Genomic DNA, 15358 nt, shown 5'->3' on the forward strand with positions numbered 1-15358 from the left:
GATTTTTGAGGGAGGCAATGGAAAGATCGTATTTTATTGATTAATAAATCCCATTGTAAACCTAACAAATGAAACAATGACTAATGACAAGTAACAAATAAACAATCGCAACAACAACAAGGAAAAAACTCGTAGCCACATGTTGCGTAATCTTCACGTAGCTTGCTTGATGTTACGCGCGTATCATGCTTGTGACAAAAACAATCATTTTCTTCGTCATCCTGTATTGGTTCACCTTTTGCTTTACGTTGACTTGAAGCGAAAACCAATGATCAAAAAAAGATTTAAACGTCCGTTCAAATTACATTTATTTGCAATAAGTAACCGAATGCAACCTAAACGGGGTGGCTGCCACCCCGCCACAGCGGTTACGGGGTGGCGTGGCCACCCCGTAACCCCGTAAGGAGGCGCCAGTGAATGCGCTATAATCTTCGTAATAAAGTTGGCCACCATACAAAAGTTTTGGCTTTCCTTTTTCGCTGCCATTCTGAATCAGGGACTCTACAGTCTACACTCTGTCTGCTCGTCTAAAGCACGTCACATCTAGCACATCTCTAGCATATACGCTACCCTAATTAATTGTTCGTAAAGAATTGTAACTGTTTTACGAACAATTAGTACAGTAGAACTCGGTTAATCCGGATTCGGTTAATCCGGATCTTCGCCTAATCCGGATGAAACTGGAAGTACAAATGAGTCAGGTTTGATAGAACCGTCATCGGTTAATCCGGATCTTCGCCTAATCCGGATGGAATCGCCGGTCAAATCGAATCCGGATTAACCGAGTTCTACTTGTATTACCGTCAATTGCATGCACGAAGAAATGCTTTACGAAGAATTGTGTTACAAAGAATTAATTTTACGAACAATTGTTTACAAATAATTGTTTTACGAACAACTGTTTATGAAAAAAACGTTGGACACCCTTAAAACCAGCTTTCAAAAGGCGTCGAGAATCGAGATGATAACGCTGAAGAAGCCACGTCCAGCACGAAGGAACGTAGAGATGACATTGATGAAGAAAGCAGTGCTTCAAGGATGGACAGTGGTGAAGTCAATGTCTCAGGCAATGCACCGGTAGTTGTAGAAGACAGCATGAGCCATAGATCTCTACCGGCTCTATTTGACGTTAGCATGCTGCCGGATCAGTTTCCGACTCCGGAAGGTCGTGTGTTGCAAAGGAAGCTTTTTCCGAGTTCTAATGGATGCGTCTGATGATAACCCTGATTGTAGCCTACCTGTTACTGTTTCTGCTGTTTGTGGGCCACGGAAAACAATCGGTTATCTGCCGCAGACCAACGGAAGTTGGTCACTCGCTTTTTAGGTCGCAAAGGAAAACATAAAAGAAGTTTGTTTTGATTAGCAGTGCTCATAAGATCGCAAGAAAGCAAACATCAAACCTATTAAACCTTAATTGCTGCAGCGGCGCTAAACGCAGTCTTTGTGAGAAAGACTAACCATTGCGAATTTGCAAACATACACATTCAATGAAATATGTTTGAAAACTCTCGCCCACCCAGAATTCCTCTCTTTTAAGAAAAAATCGACGTCTATGTGCATGCTACTATCTCAATTTATAGCTCCATCTCAAATTGTTTCAATGTAAAAACAGTGGTTACAATACTTCAATCGATTTTATAAGTATGCTATGTCAGTTATTTTATGAAATTACCAGTTAGAATTTTCAAAATCAAACAATGTTAAGTCCGTCCGATACTTAAAAAAGCACTATATTGCTCACCCTAGTGGTTAAAAAGTATTATAAATGAGGGTCTGCTACTATTCGGTGAGTCCGATTCGGTGAGTCTGATTCGGTGAGTCCGATTCGGTGAGTTCCTAACCTCTAACCCCTAACCCTGAAACGGCAATGATAATTAGGCTACGGTATCCGATAATGTAAAAAAAAATAAAAAAAAATCACCGAATAGGGATCGAACTCACCGAAACGGGCCATTCCGTATAAAGGATGCCTAACAACCAGCAAGATATTACTAGTCACACTAGTACAAAATATTGTATATAGTCAATCTGGGTAATGCGCAGCGCAGGAGAAATAGCGATAATGCGCAGCGGTGCGCTTTATAAGAAACAAACAAAGAAATTTAACATTTAAAAGTTGGTTATTTACTGCTAAACTACCCAGCTGTTCAGTGGAAACCAAGTCAAAAGAAGAATTGGACGGCATCCAGGCTAAAATCTTTCTTTTCCTACGTCACCTATTTTCTCTTCATTTTAGCTTTGAAACTCGGATTTCTAACTTCGCTGCTGCAAAGAGAAGAGCGCTTGTATCCAAATGGCTCCAACGTGTAGCGATCATGCACACACAAGCCTTTATTTAAACTAAAAGATGATAGAGAAGTATTTTTGTTTCTTTAAGAAAATGGAAAAATACGCATTTGGCCGCAACAACAGTCACGCGGTGAATGCGTGGCAACCACGTGAGGCTTTGAAATTAAGAACCAGACAGTGATACAAAATGGCGGCTCGGTCTGTTGTGTTTCTCCAGGCAGCAAATAAGTCATTTTTGACGTTGCTTCAACGTTCGCTGGCGTTGAATCAATATAAAAAACGAATGATTTGCTGTCCGGTGCAGTAAAAGCGTGCTTAGCTGAGCATCTCGGCTTGGACAGTTACAGCACAGAATTAAAAATTTACCGGTGTTATTAAAATGTTGAAGTTTTAGACAACAACAACTACAGCAAAAATTAGTCGTAAATCAACCGGAAACAGTGATCCCAGCGGCTCCACGGGGGTGCAGCTTAATGCGAAGTATAGCGATACAATTCGGTTTCCCACTCCAGAGGACAAAAATGTTAAAGAAAACAAAAAACAGTTTAGTATGGTATTCAGCATTAAGATGAACTACGGAAGGTATAACTTCATATTTTCCAGGCTATCTAAATCTTCCTACAATATCACATTGTTTGTGTTACGTTCACTGTTCGAGTCATAGCAAGGAAAACAAATTATTTCCTGTTTCGAGCATTTAAAGAGAATGTCACCACTGATTGATAACTGTTACTGCCAAATTTCTTAGTTAATCCCTCTGCATTCATTTGTGACTCGTTTGTTAATTATTTGGCTTTTTTCTCCTTTGCAAGTCTACTGTACTAAAAAAGCCACCTGTTTTTGTTTTCTTTTATAATGTTTTGGCCTCTGTCGCATTTGTGTTTGCACCTGTGGTTCGTTGTCGTTAAATCAATAACTTATTAGTAAACGATATAACGTCAGTTTACATCGAATTATACAACCATTATGACCTATTCGTTTTTCAATAATTGCCAATCCTTGAGAAAGGGAATTCGTAATTGTACTGTAAATCGTTTTGTTTCATTCGACAAAATTGCTTTTCTCTTGACGGTCGCAAATTTAAGAAATCTCAAAGCGACCTGTGTTTAAAAGATTGTCTAAAAACGCATAATAAGAACACGTGAAACTCAATTAAAACTCATGTGTTGTGTTGTTGTAAGCAATCCAGACAGTTCAAATAGAGCAAAGGTCAACAACGATAAACAAAATACGTCACTGTAACGTTGCAATAAAATAGACAAAGCGGACGTTACAATAACCCCTGTTGATAATTTGTGCCATAAACAGCCATAATTTTTATCTGCTATTTGATAATGATAACTTGTGCCATAAACTCGTTTAGTCGTTTATTTTATGCGTCAGCAAAATCTTACATTTTGTCGACTCTGTGTTTCTTGACATTGAATCAACGTAGTTACAAGCTTGCGCCGGCAAAAGCAGCTTGTACCTTTGTGTGTATGAGGAATCATTTCTCTTTTCGTACTATAAATGAGGTCTGTGCTTGTCATGTAAAGCTTGTACTGTAGTGTACTAAACACTGATAAATTTCCCTTTCCCGATTTTGCCTGGTGGTACACTGCAAGGGCACAAAGCTGTTATAATGCAGGCTAACTGCGCATTCGACTGCGCAGTGCGCTTTAGCCCAACGCGCACTCCGCATTCGTAATTAAGCGATTATTGCGCAAGCGATGCCGAAAATTTGCTCGAAAACAAACAAAAGGCGCACTTGACCTACTTCTTTGTACAATTGATCTACAAGTAGCAAGGTACTTAAAAAGTTAAAACTGGCTTGTCTAAGGTGTAATTTGACCAAATGAGAGCAAAGTTTGTTAAAATTGGCTGCGCATTACCCCAATTGACTATACTGTATATATCGGGGGATAATTTACAATAACCCAATACAAAATCTATTTTCCTGTTTTTCTCAAAACTTGAAAAAATGGACATAACATAGTTCGGTTCTAGGTGAGCGATATATATGTATGGCATCGTAGCTGCATTATAGTCACTTTTCTAAAATATAGGGTACATTGGTGTTGTCACCATCATGTTACCAATAGAGCACACGTTATTCAGAATAGGCACTTCGCAAGAAGCTAAAGTAGGCAATGGCAGAAAACTGGCATTTGCCTTGGTGATGAATCCGGATTGCTCTGGACTGCCAGGCAATCTCATTCAATATTCAGCTTCACTTCTATTGAGCTACTTGAATTGCAAAGTTAGGCACGGAATGGCCCGTTTTAGTGAGTCCGATTCGGTGAGTCCGATCCCTTAACGGGGGATTTTTTCAATTTTTTTTTTAATTATTGGGTACCATAGCCTAATTATCATTGCCGTTTTAGGGTTAGGGGTTAGAGGTTAGGAACTCGCCGAATCGGACTCACCGAATAGTAGCAGACCCGTATATATAGCCAACAATATGAAAACATAAGAACAGTTTATTGTATAATTGCCTAAATTGCTTTGTAGACAACTACACATTGCCAGCACTACACATTGTTAAGAACAACATATTGCTAATAAATAATCATTTGTAGATGTATCAACAGTATATTATAAATAGTGTTATAATTGCCTAACTGGGTCTGCTACTATTCGGTTATTTATTACACTAGCCGACAAAAAAAAAAAATTTGTGGTGCCGAAGATTTTTCAGCTGTTTTCAGCTAATTTGTGGTCGCTGATTTCGAAAATGTAGTCAGTTTTTGTCCATCAGATCTAGTTTTTTAGTTACGGTGATTCCACTGCATGAGTGAACTTGTGCATGAGGGCCACTCCGTGTCGATTCACACAGTCAAGAGATTCAACCTTTCGATTTTCTTTAAATTTTACACACCTTTTTAATATTCTATATGATGAACACTTGCAATATTTGAGTTAAATTTATTGAGAAACACGAAATTTATGAACCATTTAGTTTGGGGGGGGGGTCTGCTGAGGAGGCACAATTTTTTTTATTTTTGGCCATGTTTGAGGCCCTATTACTGCTAAACTAAATTAGGTAACAACCCAATTTTTTTACAGGCAATAGTACTTCTGCTAAATATTAAAAAAAACAACATCGTTCACTTTGTCACTCCAAAAGGTCATAGACTCTCAAAGTTAGCCATTTCCAGCTCTCGGTTAAAATTTTCCAAAATTTCAAAAGCTCACCAAGACCCCATTTTTGATTGATTTTGGCTGAAATTTGGTGGAAGTGTTGTTTACAGGATTCTCTATCAACTAAAAAAATGTTAGTACAAAATATTAAATAGATTGGGAGATATTTTATATGAAACATGGGTCAAAATGGAAAAAAGCTAAAAGTGGGGTCCTTTTAATATCCCGGTTACCCATGACCCCAGAGAAAATTTGCACTGAAATTTTATCCATATTCACTAAGACATGACAAGTCTACCATGCAAAATTGATCCATGGTTCTCAATGTTTTATAGAAAGTATGCGTCGAAGTAAATCCAATTGTGGCAACCCTTCAAAAACAGGAACAGGAAGTTCTTTACTGTGTACAAGTGTGTAGCACTGGCCTGATTGCTGAAGCTAGGTTTGGATATTGCAAGAAAGTCCTATTTTTCCTGTTTATGCCTTTTGTGTTTACTGCACAAAAACAGCAGTCGCTATTATGATATTTTAGCTCATGCCACACCATTAGACTTCTTTTGTTTCGTCCATTGACGTAAATGTTCTTTCAAAGTTTTGCAAACAATGTGGGGAGCCCAAGACTTATCTTGATCCCCAACTTCACTTTACAGTAAAGTAAAGGTGTGGAGTCTGAAGGTGTTGTGTGTCCACACCTTTACTACTGTTTACTTTAAAGTTTTCTTGCTTACTTTACTGTAAAGTGAAGTTGGGGATCAAGATAAGTCTTGGGCTCCCCACATTGTTTGCAAAACTTTGAAAGAACATTTACGTCAATGGACGAAACAAAAGAAGTCTAATGGTGTGGCATGAGCTAAAATATCATAATAGCGACTGCTGTTTTTGTGCAGTAAACACAAAAAGCATAAACAGGAAAAATAGGACTTCCTTGCAATATCCAAACCTAGCTTTAGCAATCAGGCCAGTGCTGCACACTTGTACACCGTGAAGAACTTCCTGTTCCTGTTTTTGAAGGGTTGCCACAATTGGATTTACTTTGATGCATACTTTCTATAAAACATTGAGAACCATGGATCAATTTTGCATGGTAGACTTGTCATATCTTAGTGAATATGTGGATAAAATTTCAGTGCAAATTTTCTCTGAGGTCATGGGTAACCGGAATATTAAAAGGACCCCACTTTTAGCTTTTTTCCATTTTGACCCATGTTTCATATAAAATATCTCCCAACCTATTTAATATTTTGTACTAAAATTTTTTTAGTTCATAGAGAATCCTGTAAACAACACTTCTACCAAATTTCAGCCAAAATCAATCAGAAATAGGGTCTTGGTGAGCTTTTCAAATTTTGGAAAATTTTAGCCGAGAGCTGGAAACGGCCAACTTTGGGAGTCTGTGACCTTTGACCTTTTAGAGTGACAAAGTGAACGATGTTGTTTTCTCAATATTTAGCAGAAGTACTATCACCTGTAAAAAAATTGGGTTGTTACCTAATTTAGTTTAGCAGTAATAGGGCCTCAAACATGGCCAAAAATAAAAAATTATGCCTCCTCAACAGACCCCCCCAAACTGAATGGTTCATAACTCTCGTGTTTCTCAATATATTTCACTCAAATTTTGCAAGTGTTCATCATATAGAATATTAAAAAGATGTGTAAAATTTAAAGCAAATCGAAACGTTGAATCTCTTGACTGTGTGAATCGACACGGAATGGCCCTTATGCACAAGTTCACTCATGCAGTAGAATCACTGTAACTTAAAAAGTTGACCTGATGGACAAAAACTGATTGCATTTTCGGATTCAGCGCTCCAAAGTTAGTCTAAATCAGTTCAAAAACCGCCGGCACCAAAAATTGTGTCGGCCAGTGTTATTAGCAATATGTTGTTCTTAACAATGTGTAGTGCTGGCAATGTGTAGTTGTCTACAAGTACAAAGCAATTTAGGCAATTATACAATAAACTGTTCTTATTTTTTCATATTGTTGGCTTTGGCTATATACTAGGGTGGGCCGTTTTTGACTTTTTTTCGAAATTCAAAAACGGCTAGTCATAAAAAGTGGCACATGCATGAAAAAATCACGTGTGCAAAATTTCATCAGTTTGGGGGTGCATCTTCTGCCCCCGCAGGGGGGTCAAACTTTCAATTTTTTGAAAAAAAAGGAGAAATTTCACTTTCCGTTTTAACATAATTTTTTTTATAACTTTTATACTGGCTAGTTATAAATTGTAAGTGGGATGTACCCAGAACTTTCCAATGCAAAGGCATGGTCAAAGCTTAAGGTTTACTGCCCCCGCATCGACGACCAAAATGCTAAATTTTCACCAATTTGAAATGCTATTTTGTCTTTGCTCAATAAACAAACTTGTCGCAAAAGGGCGAGATGGTGTAAACGCTGCACGCTCATTTATGTTCTGTCCACTAACTTTGCAGGACGATACGAACTGACAAACTATAAGACGTAGTCTTGCTTAAATTAAAAGCAATAGTACCTACGTTTGATCAGTTGCAGCTATAAAACGCAACCTATAATTTACTTCAGAATAAAAGCAATATGATCTGCAGGTTCCGTAACTGGAATGTACTGTACAGTTCCACGTGAATTGTTATCATGATTTTGTTTACACAAATTTGTCATTTACAAACCATTAAACGTTCACTTGATAGGCTACTACAGAACCACATACAAGAGTAAACTTTGTTTGACAGCAATGTAATGATAATAAAGAACTTGTGTTCACAAAAAAAAACGAAATTGTGTCAAAAATACAACAAACAACAAGATCTTTTAGCCAGTTCCCCAGATTATAGCTCAAATTTAGTTCTGGCTGAAGTCTAATGAATCATAAAATCTTGTTTCGACTGGAACTTAGGAATTTTTTTTCCTTGATTTTAATATTGCTTTAATGTAGGTTACCCATCTCTTTCAACGCTGTCCACCACATGTGATGAGTATCTGTTGTGTGTGGCAAAGAAAACGTAGAAAACAACTGTTGTGGAGGCATCTTTTTTTGATGTGCTCTTTTATCACATTGCTTTCAACACCACGCATCGCTGTGGGTTCCGTAACTGAAATATTTTGCCAGTCTATCATCTCAAAGTAACGTTCAGAACTGAACTGCAATATTGACAGGGTGAATTTTTGCTGACGAGTGCTGTGAGATGATAATATTCTTGAATTGAAAATTCTTCTCCATCCTAGTTCCCTTACATAATCTTTGGTATAACATATGATTGCAATCAAAATGTTTTCAGGATGGGCATAATACGCATTCCTCTATATTACTTTGTTGAGGATATTGATAGCTTTATTCGATAGCTTCTGAGCAGAGTGTAGAATTTTAAAGAAATGTTTTTGGCCATTAGTGAAATTGCTTTCCTTTGTAATGGCAAACCATACTGGAATGTAAACATTCATAATATAGTCCACACGATCCACCAATACAGCTGACGCGTTAGATGCAACATGTAAACATAGAATTCTATTGGCTGTGTTCAACCATCTTGAGTAGTTCATCATACCTGGACTCCTATATGCGAAATGAATTTATATATCTCCACTTTTCACTGCTCTGTGCATGTGTAAAAGATATTTTTGGTCAGTGCTGAGATCATTTTCATCAATTTCAATCTCTGGTGCCAGAACTGCTTTATATTTGACAACATCTAGTTGTGTGACAGTGGCTAGCTGCTTTATAATGGGCCCAGTGAAGCTATCAGGTCTGCTAGTATTGCCATATCTTTTATAAGATGCCTAAGAGGCATTCATTACTATGGAGTAGGCATAATAACCATTGAAGTGGGTTTTGGAAATGATCTTCCAGGACCTTTATCACGACGCCTTTTTGACCTGTGTTTATTGCGGTTCCATCACATCCAACTGCCATTACATTATCGTAGCTAATTTTATTGGATCCAAGATATTCAAGAATCCCGGTAGCTATTGACACATTAGATCAGTTGGCTGCAGTAAAATGACCAATGAAATGATAACTTGGCTCCTCAAATAAAGTAATGTATTCTTCAACTGCGAAATGTTTTCGAAGTCGCCCAGCAATTTCATTTTGTTTGATGGTTTAATCTTTTCAGCCATCAACATATAGGCTAGGCTATATGCTTTGCGAATTTATGCACATGATAGGCCTACTTTCCATTTGAGTTGTAAACCTCTTTTTTTTTTCTCGCTCTTCTCACTTTGCTTTTATCTATGACTGATTGAGATTCGCTATCTGTTACAACTCCCGCATCTTGTAGAAATGATAAAGCAATAAGTCCTGCAGACCGATCTGAAATACCAGTACGATCGCATGATTCAGCAAATACTACTAAACTGGAAGTAACCTTACTTTCTCTGGGGTTTTCCGAGGCAAAACTGGGTTGATAATCAAAATCTTCGCAGCGTTCTTCATTGAATGACAAAGTTTCTGAGCTTTGATAAGAAGTTAAAGGTGTTTTAACCAAAGCGCTACTTGTGCCTGCTCCTGGGTCTTCACGTAAAGAACGGAATTGTTCTGATCTTGTGACTCTCCTCGGAAAACGTTTAAAATTAGATTTTGTGACCGATTTATCATGTTTATCAATCACCATTATGCGAGTTGTTCTTTGATCAAGAAGGAACTGTTGTTTTGTAACAGGGACACGATTTTCCTGCGGGCAAGTACATTGCAGAAAATTGGAACACTTAGGCTACAACAACCAATTTCAAATATTTTTGCTTTGCAGATTCTTTCATTTGGTCCAAATTTTGCTAAAATTTAGGCCCACCTCTAGAATTTGACTTCAAAAGGATATTCATTTTTTTTGAAACTCTTTGTCATGAAAATGTACTGATGTTCGTACCTCATTCGTATCATCCTGCAAAGTTAGTGGACAGAACATAAATGAGCGTACAGCGTTAACACAATCTCGCCCTTTTGCGACAAATTTGTTTATTGAGCAATGACAAAATAGCATCTCAAATTGGTGAAAATTCAGCATTTTGGTCGTCGATGCGGGGGCAGTAAACCTTAAGCTTTGACCATGCCTTTGCATTGGAAAGTTCTGGGTACATCCCACTTACAATTTATAACTAGCCAGTAGAAAAGTTATAAAAAAAAATTCTGTTAAAACGGAAAGTGAAATTTCTCCTTTTTTTCAAAAAATTGAAAGTTTGACCCCCCTGCGGGGGCAGAAGATGCACCCCCAAACTGATGAAATTTTGCACACGTGATTTTTTCATACATGTGCCACTTTTTATGACTAGCCGTTTTTGAATTTCGAAAAAAAGTCAATAACGGCCCACCCTAATATATACTGTACTGTAATATTTCTATTTTTTATGTGATAACACAGATTATTGTTGGATACCGTTAGGGTCCGACAATCCCTTGTTACTTGTCTGCTTCCTAATAGATTTATCAACTAATGCAAATGGACTTACACTATTAATTTTAATGTTTGATACACGATAACTTTGCTCTTCTGATTTGATTTGAGCAACCACTTTGTTGTATTTCTTGATCATGTCATGTACCATTTTGAGTTCCATATGATTTGATAGCAATAAAAGTCTGGCATCTGCCAGTTTTTGAAGATGGCAAAAATCCCTAACAATGGATATTTGGAGGTACGGTACTAATCCTTAAAATTAACTTTTTTATTATCTCTTTAGGTTTGTTGCGAATATCATAAAGGATATTTAATACTACCGTCGCAGTTATATAACCATGGCAAGTTGTGGCTGCTGCACAGCATTTAAGCCACGGTATAAGCGATTAGTGGATAATATATTTCCTTCTGTTCAAGAAGAAGGTCTGGTTCGAAGTGAAATGGAAAAGCTAACATACTATGCTGTTTCAGCTCCTGAAAAATTAGACAGAATTGGAATCTATTTAGCAAAGCGTCTTACGAGGGATATACAAAGAAGAAGAGATAAATCTGTGTTTATAGCTATGGAAGCATTAAACCAATTGCTGCAAGCATGCCATGCGCAACAAATTTATCTTTTTGTTGAAAGTTTTCTGAAAATGGTTGCTACTTTATTAGAATCTGACAATCCAGAGTTTTTGTCTTTGGGTACCAATTCATTTGAGAAATTTTCTAAGATAGAAGAAGACACACCATCTTATCACAGGCAATATGATTTTTTTGTATCAAAGTTTAGTTCAATGTGCCACTGCAATGAAAGCAATGATACAGCTCGATTGAAAATTCAATTGCATGGCATCCAAGGTATTCGTGGTGTCATAAGGAAAACAGTATCCGATGAGCTGCAAGTCAATATTTGGGAAAAACAACACATGGACAAAATTGTTCCTTCTCTACTTTACACCATGCAAAGCAGTCCTACAAAAAATCTGAATGAAGATGGCAGTCCAGTGCCATCTAATGACGAAAACCAACCCTGGGCAGTTGCTGAAGAGTCACTGCGAGAACTTCTTTCTCGAGCAGCCTTTGCTAATGTACCTGCTGCAATATTTCCAGCTTTGTCACACATAGATAATCACAAGCTGTGGTCACCTGACAATTCATTTGCCATCAAGTGTTTCAAAGTCATTATGTATTCCATTCAAGGCCAATACAGTCATGTAACTGTCAAGATGCTTTTAGACCATTTAGATGCTAACAACCATCAAGATGAATCTGTTAAAGCTAGCATGCTTCAAGTCCTGTGTGCCATAGTGCCAATTCCAGCATCCACTGCAATTGGACCTTCTGTCATTGATGTGTTCAATCGATTAGCAAAGCATTTAAAATTATTAGCTGAAGGCAAGCACCAAGAATCCTTTGAGCAAGCACTGATTGAAACTTCTGGAATTTTGGCTGGTGTTGTTCCTGACTATCAGAAATTGGAAATCATGACATTTTATGTCAATAAAACTTATGAAGTGTTAACTGCGGATGAAACAATTGAAGAAATAAGCAGTTCTGATGTGATATACTCTCATCTTTTACTGCAATGTTTGCATCGCATTTCCAAGAGTTATCAAGCTAACAATATGTCATCATTATCATCTAGCTTGATGGATCCATTATTGAAGGTGGCCTTACTTACTGATCCAGCAGAGCGATTGTTAGCTCATAGCGTTTTCATATCTTTGCTGGACAAAAACAAAAACCTTTGTAAGCTTTCTCTTGTTTCTACACAGGCTGATGTTGAAAACCTTGGCCTGATATCATCCACAGCTGGAAAGTATGATGCTGATTTTCTTGATCGTCGACTTCCAAGTATTTACAATTGGCTGTTTGAAAGTTACGTATTGGATGACAACAACGAAGACAATTTTATTTCATTGTTCAATTGTATTTCGGTATTATGCTCCTCAATCATGTCTCCTGACGTAATAATGGAGTTGTGTCAATTAACACTGGCTGTACAAAGTGCAGTAATTGATTGGTTGACAGCCTCCAATCCTTCTGACTCCGTTGTTTTCCAAGCAAATAATGCCATAGCATCAACCGGATGTAATATGCTGGTTTTATCTCACCTGTCGGCTGTGCCAGAGTTTCAGCATTACGTTGAGCAAGTGTTGCATACTCGAGAGAAGAAAACACCCCACCTTTGTCCGACCATCTTACGCAAAACACAAGTGAAAAAGCCAATATTGACTGACAGTGAAACACTGTTGAAGGTCACATTCACAAGCAGTGCCATCTTTGATGTGCTTTCGGGTAGTAGTGGATTCAATGCTGAAAAGTTAAACCAGCCATTTTTGGCTAACTTACCTTTGGATAGTCTGAGTTCTGATGGTCATCGGCATGCGATTGATGTTGAATCAATAAATATTGAGTTTCCCGCCACAAACACCCATGTCGTAACTGTTCCTGATGGGTTAATGTCTGCTAATGCCATAACCTTTGATTATTTGAAGAAAGTTTGCACAAAACCTCCTATGTCAAGGAAGGAACAGATGGAAAAGAATCGAAAGGTAGCTGAGCATATTAAAACAGCTCCCTTTGAGCAGTTGCTTGCTGAAATGAAGCCCGATCCCTTGGTCCAAGCACGAAAAGTCTTTGACAAGATTTTTTCTGCACAGAGTTCTGCAAGTGAGGAAGGTGAAATTGAAATGATGGAATTCCCATCTGTTTGCATATTTTGAAAGAATTATTTTTCTGTATCACAATCCTAATTTTTTCAATAGACAGACAAAGCAAAGTAACTTAAACGGGTTTAACATATTTTATCACACAAAGAAATATAATATAATTAAAATATACTCAAACGTTTTTGACACGTAGGCTACTTGTGTCCTCATCAAAAACGTATCAAAAAACCTCAAAATACGTGTCAAAAACGATTGAGTTTATTTTAATTTTGTTATATTTCTTTGTGTGATAAAATATGCTAAACCCGTTTTAAAATTTAAATTACTTTCTTTTGTCTGTCTATGGTACAACAAAGCAAACTCTCTACCAAAGCTTTATCATTAATTTTTTCAAGTTAAATAGAATTTTCCATGATTACTTTAAAAGAAATATAATATAGGATTTATGATAATGTGAGTATCTTGGAAAATCTAAATATATTTTCGTTTATATTATATATGATCTATATATATTTTATTCTGATGAACGCACGTTCAATTTACTTTTCGTTTTTTACTGGATTCTGACAACATAGAAATACAGCTTCACAAGTTAAAATACCCATCCACTTAATTAAAATTCACTGGAACAAACACTTGAAAATGAAATGAATAGTTATCTATATTGTTGTTTATTCTCATGTTTTGAGCATATAGTTTTAAGGTAACTTATTGTTGTACCGTTGTATAATTTTACGATTACCGGTAATATATTTTGTGTATTGTAGCATTGCTTCAGACTTTTATTCCTAATCTCCAAGGAATCCATTCACTGCAAAAATATTAATATTTATTTAACATGTTGAATGCAATACGTAAGACATGCCACGCAAACTGTGTTTAGCACTATCTATGTAAATTATAAAGTGTGGTAATGCCAATTGTACTTCAGGCTCTTCTCATACGCTATAGTTCAGTGCTCCTCAATCGGGTAGCCTGTATGGCATTCCCAAGTGTATACCCGATCCTAAAGAGGCTAGACCTACACAGTTCAGTTCAGTTTATTTTTTGTTTTGTTGGCGAAAAAGAAAGACACAAAAAGCAAAAACACAATAAACACAAATAATTCGCACAACAAGGATGGCAGCGAAAGACCAAAAGGTCACCAAAGTCAGCTGCCACCCAAACATTTAAACAAAAGACCCAAAATTAAGAACATCAACACATACGGTATATAATATATAGCACAATACCAGCACTTTAATTTGTAAAAATTAACAATGGAATTAACAATACATTAACAATGGAATAACACAGGGCAACATAAAAAAACATTGTGTAGAGAAATAAGCGGATGATACGTTTCAGGAGTGATCATTGTACAAATTCTTTAATAAACATTTATATTTAAATTTAAAAACATTGTAAGACTTTTCTTTTATTTCTTTTGGTACTTGATTCCATAGTTTCACTCCATTAAAACATAGCATCTTCTTACCAGAGTTTGACGTTGTAGAAGGCAAATATAAATCATTTTTTTGGTTCTGACGGGTTTTATGATGGTGAATTTCATTTACAAAAATAAAGCAGCCAGCAAAGGCCCGGGGCAGCATTTTGTGCACATATTTGTACATAAATTTTGCAGTTTCTAATTTAATAATATCGTCAATTCTGAGCACATTAAATTGGTGATAAAGAACAGTTGTATTTGTTGACCTCGGCAAAAATAAGCAGGATAAAATTATGCAATGACACAACTACAAAAGGATATACGGAGGGTACAGCCTACTTCTGGATTTGCATTATCACTTTTGTTATATTAGTAAAAAATTAAGAAAGTACTTTTGGTAGCGTTTATGTTAACAACAAGAAAGTTCTTACAAATGATTTCCAAAATATTTGAAATGTTTTTTGACACTAATTTAAAATAACGACTAGCCTAAGTTACA

At 36.7% G+C, this 15358-nt stretch overlaps 1 protein-coding gene across 1 annotated transcript; it reads left to right on the forward strand.

The window, feature by feature from the left end:
- The first annotated feature begins 11111 nt into the window (after nucleotides 1-11111).
- LOC145772212 (protein EFR3 homolog B-like) lies at nucleotides 11112-15018 on the forward strand. The gene has a single exon (XM_082584062.1). It carries the CDS (start codon nucleotides 11112-11114, stop codon nucleotides 13482-13484), a length of 2373 nt encoding a protein of 790 aa, XP_082440188.1. The 3' UTR covers nucleotides 13485-15018.
- The last annotated feature ends 340 nt before the right edge of the window (nucleotides 15019-15358 follow it).

Source organism: Aplidium turbinatum, chromosome 6 (genome assembly GCF_918807975.1).
Source record: "Aplidium turbinatum chromosome 6, kaAplTurb1.1, whole genome shotgun sequence".
NCBI classification, from domain to species: Eukaryota; Metazoa; Chordata; class Ascidiacea; order Aplousobranchia; family Polyclinidae; genus Aplidium; species Aplidium turbinatum.